Raw genomic sequence first — 12,722 nt, 5'->3', positions numbered from 1 at the left:
ACCACACCACCTTCACATGGTCATCAGACCACGCCACCTTCACATGGTCATCAGACCACACCACCTTCACATGGTCATCAGACCACGCCACCTTCACATGGTCATCAGACCACGCCACCTTCACATGGTCATCAGACCACGCCACCTTCACATGGTCATCAGACCACACCACCTTCACATGGTCATCAGACCACGCCACCTTCACATGGTCATCAGACCACACAACCTTCACATGGTCATCAGACCACACTACCATCACATGGTCATCAGACCACGCTACCTTCACATGGTCATCAGACCACACTACCATCACATGGTCATCAGACCAGACCACCTTCACATGGTCATCAGACCACGCCACCTTCACATGGTCATCAGACCAGACCACCTTCACATGGTCATCAGACCACGCCACCTTCACATGGTCATCAGACCACGTTACCTTCACATGGTCATCAGACCACACCACCTTCAGTAGTCGATGTCTGCCATGAGTCTGCATGCTTCCCAATTCCTCTATTCACTTGAAAAGACAATGCATTTGCCATACTCATTCTGTAAGTGTTAATTTAGCTTGTTATAGTCAGCCCACACCATAATGGATGTTCACAGTCATAGGAGCTAATGTTGTTCATGTGACAGTGCTGAGAAGACTGATGGTGGTCGCAATATGAAGTCTACCAGTGATGAGACAAACAGGCAGTCTCTCTCTCTCAAGATGACCTGTTCAATCGCCATAGCAGACCCCATTATCTACGTGAGGCCCTGCATGAATCATTCACATGAGGCGGCAGGTAGCCTGGCGGATAATGAGAGTTGGGCCAGTAACTGAAAGGTTGCGTGATTGAATCCGCGAGCTGACAAGGTAAAAATCTGTAGTTCTGCCCCTGTGCAAGGCAGTTAATCCACTGTTCCTTGGGCGTGGTGGATGTTGATTAAGGCAGTCCTCCGCATCTCTCTGATTCAGAGGGGTTGGGTTAAATGTGGAAGACACATTCAGTTGAATGCATTCAGTTGTACAACTGACTAGGTATCCTCCTTTAATACACCTCATTACTAGTGCGTTAGAACTCCCAGGAGTTCACATAGAACTCCTAGGAGTTCACATAGAACTCTCAGGAGTTCACATAGAACTCCCAGGAGTTCACATATAACTCCCAGGAGTTCACATAGAACTCCCAGGAGTTCACATAGAACTCCCAGGAGTTCACATAGAACTCTCAGGAGTTCACATAGAACTCTCAGGAGTTCACATAGAACTCTCAGGAGTTCACATAGAACTCCCAGGAGTTCACATAGAACTCCCAGGAGTTCACATAGAACTCCCAGGAATCATGGGGCCTGTCACTTTTGATTTAAAGATGTCCCACTCAGCCCAATATGGTGCTCTCCGTATCAACGAGTATAGCCTGGCAGCCATGCAAAATGTGGCTACTGTTGTAACCATGACCTGGACAACAGAAACTGTAGTTGGATGTGTTCCACAAACTGGATCTGGTTCAAAATGGAAGACTGCTCAGAAATTGACTCCTTAAGTTCATATAAAAAGACCTCCTTGCTGTAAAACATGAAAAACCAAGAGCAGGGCAACACCCAAATTCCCATATTCATCACTGTTAGCAAATACCCATGCCTATTTCATAAGCAAAAATATCAGCATGCTGACAAAACTGTATTGAGTAAGAACAGTGAGGTTTAAGGTAGATAAAAGCTCTTACTTGTTTAACGTTAGGTCCAGTACAAATTTGGAGCCAAAGGCATCTAACTGGAAACTGGCTTGGGCAAGATGGACTGCCTGTGGAACAGACAGAATGTTAAACACAGGTCACTGTTTTCTCTTCTTATCGGGTTGTTTTCCTTTCTAATTGTAGGTATATTGGGAGAATGGTCACCCTTGATAATGGTAAGAGTAGATATAGAGCTATACAAATGAAATGTATTATTATAATTATTATTAGTTAATAACCAAATAATTAGAATCTGATGGCCATGGGTATTACATTGAGAAATTGCAACTGTAATAATGACTGTCAGGAATGGCATGCCAACATCACTGCCAATCCAAGTTAAGTAAGTCCCTTGCATATCAAGTAAAATTGTTAATCACCCTCACAATGCTCTCATTGATGATTCCGTCTAGGCTATCATTTCAATCAAAGTATACCCATTCATCAGTTTACTTTATCCAGTGTGCCAACGTGGACAAGTGTACTTCCATTGACAAGTATAACCTCACAGCAACTCTGAGGCTGTAATAGGATGGCCATATGCATATCAGTCTGGTATGTTGTCGTACCTGGTCATGACCCTCTGTGCCCTGGTTTCTAGCCCGGGTGTCCAGGTCATGATAAGTGCTCTCTGAGTCCTCCTTCAGGTAATAGATGAGCCGAGAGGGGTAAGTGATCACATGCTCAGCCGCACTGTGACTTGTGTTGTCTGTGGCCGCTGCTGCAGTTGCTTCTCGCTCCGAAAATAATGGTTCTGCGTCTCTCTCCACCACCTCATTCTCTCCTCCTTGAGAAAGTGCAGAAGAGGAGATACACCACCACACAAGCATGTGACAGTCAGTTGGCACTCTGCATAGCCCCCACATAAGGAAGCCTGTCAATCATGTACAACATGCTGCTACTGCAGGAAGTGCTCATGACTTCCTAATTCCTCCTGGATACAGAGGAGAGAGAGCGAAGTACATATTGCTGCATAATGTTGTGTATTCAGACCATTTGAGTATACAGGGTATGGCAGTAAACTATGATATACATTTTTCAATCTACCTAAAAATGATACCTGGGGATTCTCATCAAAATGCTATGCTTACATTGAAATACACAATTATAAAAACTCTAAATAATGTGAAATTCCATTACATAAATCTCTAGTTGACTTAGATCAAGAATCAGATCAATTGAATATGACAGACCGGGTAGAGTACTTTATGTTTTGTTGAATAATATTCTACTATTGGAAATAGCACCGAATTCATAATATAAGCGCCTTGATAAGGTCAATGCTGGTAAATAACATCTCAAAGATCAGCAGTTTATAAAAGGCGTTTTGATCTTCGTTGAGCTACTAATAATGTCGTGGAAATGTTCAGTCAATAATCATTCTCAAATACCGGAGCCTGTGAGTTCAAATAGACTTTTATTACAATACAATAAAAGCCGAGCTGGTTCGTGAAAACAACTGCCTTTTCAACCCCCGGCACACACTCATTTGTCCTCCTTACATCACACTCATAGTAACTCCTTTTCATGACTCATCCCCTCTGGAATTTAATCACCAGTATCGTATTGCCTTGCACCGATTTTAGTTTGGTTTCATATTAGGACATGGAACCATTGGAGCCACAGCAATAGTTTCAAAAATAAACAGTCGTGTCATCCTGCTAACTCCTCCGAAATGAACACTCGCGTTCTGGCATAGTCCCAATGGGCGTAATCATAGCAACATTTAGATATTAGGCCATAGCACTGGTACAGAAATAAAAAAGTAATGTCCACTCCCCAGACAGGTGCATGTCTAATGGTGTCTAATGACCCTGAGCACAAATAAAGTGCACTATTCTTGCTGGCTCCTCTGAAATGTTCTGGAAAATACCCAGTAATAACTGGACAAAATGGTAGGCCTAGAGTTAAAAGGAGTTAATGTCAAACATTCCTCACAGGTTAATTTAGATATATTTCATGTTCATAACCTAAACACAAAGATACTGAGCCCACTCTCTCAACGTCACTTAAAAAGACTTGTCCTCCGGGCCAGACACTTCCGTCACAAATTAGAAACAGCATAGCGAGAAAAACTAACATATCAATCATATCTATCAGATAATGACACAAAGGAGCATGCAAGTTATTAGATGTACCTGGTACCGTTCTGACTGGGCTAAGAACATGCAAGTAGGCTACATACCGATTGATGCTATGGATGAATGGAGTCCGGCTGCAAGGATGCTCACGAGCAAATTTGCTAGAAATATCAAATGCATGATTCATATTTGATATTTTAAATATATGTATATCAACACGTCAACGCAGTAATTATCTTCCGGCCCGTTATAGCGGGGGAGAAGTCGTTTACGGGAAAGTCTTCATGTATCCAGTCAGTGGGGGAGATGACTCTTGCAGCATCGGGCGCGGGGCGAATGGAAGGCGATGGCCAGACACTTGAAATCAACGAGCAGACTCCTATGCTGCATCCGCGCAAGTGCGGTGTTTTACAATTCAATATAAATCCACGCTTTGCCCGCGCGCACATAGCACAGGCTCGTGCACGAGCTTTAAAAGTACAAGCAAGTGCTTTTTCACAGGGAAGATATCCCGGCATGCCGCATCCCAGAGATCATCAGCTTGAACTGCCTCCCATCCCTACTACTGCATTAATCTATTGTAGTGTATCATGTCATGTCTATCCTGATTCCCATTGTATTTTACATAGTCAAAATAAATAGTGAGAAGTTTTGTGATATGGTGGGTAGGCTAATGTGTATGTCCTATGTATTTTACAGACTGATTATTATCATTTTACTGTATTCTGCTCCACAGTGCCTATCTCTGTCTAATCTCACAGTGATAAACATCATAACAGTTGAAGAGCTATTTAGATGGGAATAATTGGGCATTGTTTTTGTCAATCATCGTGTCATTCCTTTAAACAGGGTAAGAGTGTTCATTAACATGCAGCAACATTAGTGGGATTTTGTTGATTGACCAAAGTCTACACTAAACTACTATCTGTATTGGGAAATTGTGTGTGTGATACAGATCCCCCACACAGACAGATGCTTTACGATCGGAGCTAGTGGGAGAGTATATCTGCTTCGCTAAGGCTAGAGTTGAAAGGACACAATCAATGTCAATGATTGCCTGCATTTCTGTGTTTTAAATATTTGATAAAGCTTTGCATAAAACACGTGGCACCTTCAGATTTAATGTCCACAGCACTTTAAGCAGTCAAGGAAATGCTCACAGAAGGCAGTATTTCAATCATGTTTATAAGACAGTGGCCTGCAAGACCAGTTCAAATAATGTATGGTCCAATTACACACACACACACACACACACACACACACACACACACACACACACACACAGTACACACACACACACACACATCCTATCATGAGGCGTCAGGTAGTCTAGCGGGTTTTTTTTAGACCAGTAACCGAAAGGTCGCTGGTTTGAATCCTAACCCGTCTATGTGCCCTTGAGCAAGGCACTTAACCCTAGTTGCTCTGGATAAGAGTGTCTGCTAAACAACTAAAATGTAAATGGTCCTGCAGGATCTGACAGCTCCTCACTCAGGGCTAAATGGGTCTGCAGTGGGATGGTCGCTTGGCGGAGATAAGAGAAAAGCCTGTTTTGTTATCTCACGACGCAAGCGGGGGTAATACGTGAGCAGTGCTCCACCTAAAGGACATCGTTTGGAGATTTAATTTGCACCAACGGATTTTTTAGCTTCATCAATCAATCAGACAACTTTGGAATGCTGAGGATTTTCATTTCGTAACTTATACTTGACATCAAATCTAAAATCTGCACAAGATGATAATGAGTGATTGTAAAACATCAAAATAATGCCATATCTGTATTCGTGATGACCAGTGTTACTTACCGGAGTCTTTTTTTAAATTTGTTTTTGATTTAGACTGATTTAGACTCGGTATATTGAGCTGCTCCTGTATGATGTGCTACACTACAGTAAATTATGTTGGTTGGTTAGATTGTATAAATGTTCCATTGTAGGTTGGTGTTTAGACCTTCTGAGATTTCATTGCCAGTGGTCAACCAGTCAGAAAATCCGTCCTGAACTGTCCTATAAATCATGCGATCTTTTTTTTTTTGACAGACTACAAGTATAGCGATTGTACAATCTTACACAAGGCATTCCTTTACCCCAGTACTCCTCATTCTTATACAGCGCAAGTGACGCGTCAGTGGACGCGCCTACTGATCGACAACACAACTCCTCCAATAAGTATTACGGCGTAACGGGTTTATGCACAGCACAGACTAACGAAAATACCCGAACATGAACAATACCCAAACTCCAGTGATAAAATAGGGATGGAGTTTGGAATTTCAATGAAACATATCACCGAATGAGACAAATGGTAAAGTATTGGCAGTTGCTGTAGCCTAACTACGTTTACGCCGTTGAACTTCTAAAAGTTTTGATTTTTGGTGATTCCAACTCGGAGAGGACTGGCAGGACATAGTAACTTTCAGCGACTGGAAGGTATGTGTGTATATATATAGGCTACTGTATAAGTAGACTAGGCTTTCGTGGCTGTTGGATAACGCATAGGAAAATGGACAGCATCCGCAAAATATTAGATGTAATTTTTTTCTGATCAATCAGTGTTATCTGTATTTTATCTGTATTTTATAGAATACGCACAGCCCACGCATGTCTATGTTAGTAATAGTAATAGTTTTAAGTGTTTCTACTGTTGCCTTCAGTTTATATCTGACTATAAACCTTCAAGGTCTAAATTAGAGGAACTGAGACTGAAGACACCATGTTGTCCACATTTGTGTAGTTTGGAGGTTTCCTGTGTTTAAAGGTCACAAGTTTATGTTAATGCCCAGAAGAAACAGACAAGCAGGATGATTTCCTGATGTTGTGTGTGTGTGTGTGTGTGTGAAGGGTGTGTGTGTGTGTGTATTTGTGTGTGTGTGTGTGTGTAGGGTGTGTGTGTGTGTGTGTGTGTGTGTGTGAAGGGTGTGTGTGTGTGTGTGTGTGTGTGTGTGTGTGTGTGTGTGTGTGTGTGTGTGTGTGTGTGAAGGGTGTGGGCACTCCACATCCCCTCTTTTTCTAGTCGACTTACTAATGATGACACTCTCTAACAGGATAAGGACCAACCCAGCTGTATTTTACAATCTCTGTTCTAAAACAACTGGAGGAACTGTGACCGGGATAATTACAAGGACATTTGTGTCAAAGAAGTGCAAGGGCTTTCAGGTGAATAATCTATGAGGTAAAAACCTTATGGGCTACTATGACAAAACAGTAGGCTGTTGTGTTGACAGAAACTCTGCTAACATATATTAAGTTCTTATACTCGTGCGGTTACACAGTAATTAACAACATTGTGTTAAAATGAATAATTATTGTTTCTAAACTACACCAGTACGTACAAGAGCAACTTGTAAAAGTTTTACTGAATAAAATCCACATATTAAAAGGATGTATTGCTTTCTCATTCTTGCAGGACCTCTGCTTACAAATAGTAGGTAGTGTTGCAGCAATGGAAAAATCCACGGAGGACTACGACAATTACACCTACGATTATCTGGAGTACGGAGACTTCGAAGAAGAAAAAGCCCCAGACGGATACTCCCAGAAGGAGGCTATGCACATCATATCAGTCGTCATGTATAGTATTTCATTTGTGCTCGGTGTCACTGGAAATGGAACAGTCATATGGGTGTTGGCATTTAAAAGCAAACGGACAGTGAACAGTGTCTGGTTGCTGAACATGGCTATAGCAGATTTTGTGTTTGTGCTCTTTTTACCCTTCTCTATCGACTACGTCCTTCGAGACTTCCACTGGTGCTTTGGCCTGGTCATGTGTAAGCTAAACTCGTTTGTGTCTGTGATGAACATGTACGCCAGTGTGCTCTTTCTCACAATGCTCAGTCTAGACAGGTATGTCTCATTGATTCACCTTAGCTGGTCTCAGAGGTGTCGCAGTGTATGGCGAGCCTGGATCGTATGTGGCTGTGTGTGGGGGGTGTCTGCTCTACTGAGCCTCCCTACCCTGATATTCCGTGACACTGTGAGTTACCGTGACCGGGTGATGTGCTTCAACAACTTTAATGTCCAGGATAGACATACAGCTGCTGTGAGACACATTACGTTGGTGGTCATCCGTACAGCAGTGGGCTTCTTACTGCCCTTCAGTGCTGTCTGTGTGACTGGAATTCTCCTGGCAATCAAAGTCCACCAGTCTGACGATTCTGTGAGCCTGTCTAGCTTTTCTAAGACCGTTTCAGCTGTCATTCTGGCCTTCTTTTTGTGCTGGGCACCATTCCATACCTTTAGTTTAATGGAGCTTTCCTTCAACTCATCACTGTACCTACATGCTGTTCTGAAGACAGGCTTTCCTCTTGCTACGAGCTTAGCCTATTTCAACAGCTGCGTCAACCCCTTCATCTACGTGCTGGTGGGTAAGAAGGTTCGCCAGCTCCTGAAACGCTCGTGTCTGGACATCACAAAGAGTTCTCTGCGGGAGCTCAACCAGTCCATCTCTGCAACTGAATTAGTGCCTGTAGCTGACATAAGAGCTCCATACATCAGTGCACCACAGGATCCCACAGAATCATCAACTGTTTGATTATACTGATCGAATCCCAGTTACCTATAGCAGAAACCCGGCAGAAACCCGGCAGAAACTGCCATTTGACCTAAAAGAACCAGCCTGACCATTCTTTTAGTCCAAATGTGACTTATTTTATATTTTACTTAGTGTAACATTTGTGCTAGTTGTTTGAGTTGGATACTTCCAAGTAGCAATTACTTTGAGTGCCAAGGTCTGTTTGAGTGCCAAGGTCTGCTTGAGTGCCCTCATAGGAAAACTTGAGTAAAGACATACACTAAAAGTATAACTTGCACAGGGGAAAATAAGCAACTTTATTTAATGATTTTAAAAATAAGTATCTGATCCTATTTACCCCGAAGACTAATAGGAAAGGAGGCCACCCTTCCCCACTGTCTCTGGAACAGACTGTCTCTGGAACAGACTGTCTCTAGAACAGACTGTCTCTGGAACAGGCTGTCTCTGGAACAGACTGTCTCTGGAACAGGAATGATTAGAAGCAGATCTACCATTTTCATAAACACATTTAGATTTCGGTCATCAAACAAATCCAAGTTTAACCCTGACGGGAATTTAGTCCTTCTCTTTCTTGTTCCGTTGAAGAGTTTCCCATTACAAGTTGATTTGCTGTTGTAGTGTACTCTGTTATTATATAGCTGCTGTACACATGAGACAAATTCTATTAGGCCGTTCTTTTTATGTTGTAATTATATTAAGAGTATAAATTAATCTCAATGTTTAAATTACATTTTCTAATAATGTTCACATTGTCAATCACTGTGTGCGATTTTGTTTTTGTGGGAATTTGAAATATATGAGGGAAATCTGGCATTAATTGTAATATACTTGAGTCAAAGGAATAAACAATGAATCCAGTCCCTTCTCTGTATTGGTAGTGGGTGTTAATATGTATTCCTTCTGTGTTATACAGACGCAGTGCCAGAAGTGCCGTTATATAGAGTGGTGCTCAATCTAACAGGACCAACGGTATATTGCCAGTAACCTCAATTATGGTTACAATACCCTGTAGATGGAATGAAAATACTACACACATAGTTGATGAAAGCAGGAAACACAAGACCTGAATACCTAACACCTATTCAGGTATAGCTAGAGAGAGTGTTGCCGCTCTCCACTCTCACAGATGTGCATTTCCAATAAAGGCGTTTCGCTGTACTTGTGCACGTGACAATATAACTTGAAACAGTACCTCACTTAGTCCTAACTGCTGGCTTCCTGAAGTTCAGTCCAGTTGTTTACAATGTAAATGCAGCTATTTCCTGTTATTGCCAAAAAAAACCATAGCAAACAAACCGAGATGACTTGAGTTTGGTTGAGTGAAGTCCACATCTGGGACCATGGCCTCAAAGAACATCAACTGTATCATTGTTTGTTAATTACCCCCATTTCTTCCATCAATATTGTGACGCCTGCCCCCGCTCCCCCTCTCTGGTGCTCAAGCTCGCCAGGCGGTCCATCATTATGCACACCTGTCACCATCGTTTCGTGCATCAGCGTTTCCTTGGACTCACCTGGACTCCGTCACTTATTGATTGCCTCCCCTATATCTGTCTATTCCTCAGTTTCATCCCTGTGTCAGCATTAATGTTGTTTTGTTCCCCCTGTCCAGACGCTGTCCTTGATTAGTGTCATGTCGGTTATTTATTCAATATTCACTCCTTGTACTTGCTTCTCGTCTCCCAGTGTCTGTCCTCACAAATATATTGATGCAATGCTTGGAAAAGTGGGCTATTGACATTTGATTCAGATTAATTTAACTGGCAAATGGATGGAATTGTTAAATAAAAAATGATTTGGAATGAATGAAACAAGATTAGGGTTTTTGGACATTTAATCTGAGATTTCGGGACAATTTGAATTGAATAGAGATAGGAATGAAAATCAATTGCATCTCAGTGAAGCAAAAGCATTCTGCAAGTCATTGATGGAAATTAATTGCTCAGCCAGTGAGAACGTCTGAAATTCTCTCACATGACATGCAAAGAAATGACCAGTAGACTAATTAACAGATTAAAAACACTACTAAAATGTTTATTGATGAGTAGTTGTGTTGAATTAGAAATACTAAAATGTTTATTGTTGAGTAGTTGTGTATAATTAGAAATACTAAAATGTTTATTGTTGAGTAGTTGTGTATAATTAGAAATACTAAAATGTTTATTGTTGAGTAGTTGTGTATAATTAGAAATACAAAAATGTTTATTGTTGAGTATCTGTGTTCACTATTGGTAGATAATGCATTCATAGAGATATGGCAATTTATTGATTAGATACCAGTGTTGGGGAGTAGTAAACAACATGTACACTACCGTTCACAAGTTTGGGGTCAGTTAGAAATGTCATTGTTTTCCATGAAAACATACAGAGACTCTGGGTTCGCGCCCAGGCTCTGTCGCAACCGGCCGCGACCGGGAGGTCAGTGGGGCGACGCACATTTGGCCTAGCGACGTCCGGGTTAGGGAGGGCTTGGCCGGTAGGGATATCCTTGTCTCATCGCGCACCAGCGACTCCTGTGGCGGGCCGGGCGCAGTGCACGCTAACCAAGGTTGCCAGGTGCACGGTGTTTCCTCCGACACATTGGTACGGCTGGCTTCCGGGTTGGATGGCGCTGTCTTAAGAAGCAGTGCAGCTTGGTTGGGTTGTGTATCGGAGGACGCATTACTTTTTAACCTTCGTCTCTTCCGAGCCCGTACGGGAGTTGCAGCGATGAGAGAAGATAGTAGCTCCTAAACAATTGGATACCACGAAATTGGGGAGAAAAAAGGGTAAAATAAAAAATTAATAATAATAAATAAAAACATACATGAAATGAGTTGCAAAATGAATAGGAAATATAGTCAAGACGTTGACAAGGTTATACAGTTGAAGTCGGAAGTTTACATACACCTTAGCCAAATACATTTAAACTCTGTTTTTCACAATTCCTGACATTGTATCCTAGTAAAAATTCCCTGTTTTAGGTCAGTTAGGATTACCACTTTATTTTAAGAATGTGAAATGTCAGAATAATAGTAGAGAGAATGATTTATTTCAGCATTCCAAGTGGGTCAGAAGTTTACCTACACTCAATTAGTATTTGGTAGCATTGCCTTTAAATTATTTAACTTGGGTCAAACATTTTAGGTAGCCTTCCACAAGCTTCCCACAATAAGTTGGGTGAATTTTGGGCCATTCCTTCTGACAGAGCTGGTGTAACTGAGTCAGGTTTGTGTAGGCCTCCTTGCTCACACACACCTTTTCAGTTCTGCTCACAACTTTTCTATGGGATTGAGGTCAGGGCTTTGTGATGGCCACTCCAATACCTTGACTTCGTTGTCCTTAAGCCATTTTGACACAACTTTGGAAGTATGCTTGGGGTCATTGTCCATTTGGAAGACCCATTTGCGACCAAGCGTTAACTTCCTGACTGATGTCTTGAGATGTTGCTTCAATATATCCACATAATTTCCCTGCCTCATGATGCCATCTATTTTGTGAAGTGCACCAGTCTCTCTTGCAGCAAAGCACCCCCACAAACATGATGCTGCCACCCCCGTGCTTCACGGTTGGGATGGTGTTCTTTGGCTTGTAAGCCTCCCCCTTTTTCCTCCAAACATAACGATGGTCATTATGGCCAAACAGTTCTATTTTTGTTTCATCAGACCAGAGGACATTTCTCCAAAAAGTACGATCTTTGCCCCCCCCCCCATGTGCAGTTGCAAACCGTAGTCTGTCTTTTTTTAATGGCGGTTTTGGAGCAGTGGCTTCTTCTTTGCTGAAGCGGACTTTCAGCAAGGTAAGGACTCTCTATGCCAGCTCTCGTGTGTACATTGACTCCCAAACGTATAAGGGGAATGTGATATTTAAAGATGTTTTAAAACCATCAGAATTCTACATAGTACCGGTACCATAAAGTTTGATGGGTGTAAAAATATGTATTGGCTGGCTACGTTAGTTAACTCGTTCGCGTAGCCAAGATGGTCATGGCTAAAAATGATGCATTGCAAGCTCTTGTTATTTTTGTATAATGTATATGCAACTTACGTGGCTTCCGTAGGCAAGTGATTCATGTGTTTTAGCTAACTATTTATACAATATTTGTATTCCTGCCTAAACTAGGGAGAGACAGCTATAACGTCAGACACCAAAGACAGATGCTTGCTAGTTAGGTGTAAGGCGCTATCCTATAAAGGAAACTAAAGCTAGCCAGCTAGCTATCTTTATACAGTAATGTCAGGTGATGCTGCTTGCCAACACGGGAGTGATTGTATTTTCTAAGTGACAACTTTGTTGATGAAACCAGCTTTTTACTTATTCGCTTAGCTAACTAGATGTGCATTATAATATCGTTCAGCATCATTTTGCGTCTTTCAGGAGTGGCTCACTCTACAGGGGTTGTGGC

The 12,722-nt window shown here is 41.9% G+C and overlaps 2 protein-coding genes across 9 annotated transcripts in view; one reads left to right on the top strand and one right to left on the bottom strand.

Moving 5' to 3' along the window:
* The window catches only part of LOC110501915 (disintegrin and metalloproteinase domain-containing protein 23), a 54,567-nt gene extending 50,187 nt beyond the window's left edge, over window positions 1-4,380 (bottom strand). For 4 of the 5 annotated variants that reach the window (XR_005038842.2, XR_016490684.1, XM_036959384.2 and 1 more), the window contains exons 1-3: window positions 3,913-4,380; window positions 2,297-2,514; window positions 1,719-1,795 (exon numbers count right to left, since the gene is read on the bottom strand). Coding sequence is in view for 3 of the 5 variants with exons in the window: in XM_036959384.2 (XP_036815279.2) it covers window positions 1,719-1,795; window positions 2,297-2,514; window positions 3,913-3,988 (371 nt within the window). In the remaining 2 variants the exon portion in view is untranslated. The remainder of the gene's footprint in view (window positions 1-1,718; window positions 1,796-2,296; window positions 2,515-3,912) is intronic. The other variant, XM_036959386.2, reaches the window with a different exon arrangement.
* Window positions 4,381-5,440: 1,060 nt separating this feature from the next.
* Window positions 5,441-9,195, top strand: LOC110501914 (chemerin-like receptor 2). Of its 4 annotated transcripts, none has more exons than XM_021579785.3 (3): window positions 5,441-6,237; window positions 6,852-6,963; window positions 7,214-9,195. In XM_021579785.3, the coding sequence occupies exon 3, from the start codon at window positions 7,250-7,252 to the stop codon at window positions 8,336-8,338; it is 1,089 nt and encodes a 362-aa protein (XP_021435460.1). In that variant the 5' UTR covers window positions 5,441-6,237; window positions 6,852-6,963; window positions 7,214-7,249; the 3' UTR covers window positions 8,339-9,195. The 4 variants fall into 4 exon arrangements, with proteins under 4 accessions (XP_021435460.1, XP_036815282.1, XP_021435461.1 ...); XM_036959387.2 differs by having other exon boundaries at window positions 5,895-6,112; XM_021579786.3 differs by having other exon boundaries at window positions 5,914-6,237; window positions 6,852-6,979.
* Window positions 9,196-12,722: the final 3,527 nt, after the last annotated feature.

This window comes from Oncorhynchus mykiss, chromosome 22 (genome assembly GCF_057628025.1).
Source record: "Oncorhynchus mykiss isolate SJ-2025 chromosome 22, ASM5762802v1, whole genome shotgun sequence".
NCBI classification, from domain to species: domain Eukaryota; kingdom Metazoa; phylum Chordata; class Actinopteri; order Salmoniformes; family Salmonidae; genus Oncorhynchus; species Oncorhynchus mykiss.
The sequence above is the reverse complement of the archived record's forward strand: the minus strand, read 5'-3'. Positions and strand labels throughout refer to the sequence as shown.

Bases quoted from the DNA above. Each gene is read 5' to 3' on its own strand.
- LOC110501914 (XM_021579785.3), top strand. From the start codon at position 7,250: ATGGAAAAATCCACGGAGGACTACGACAATTACACCTACGATTATCTG.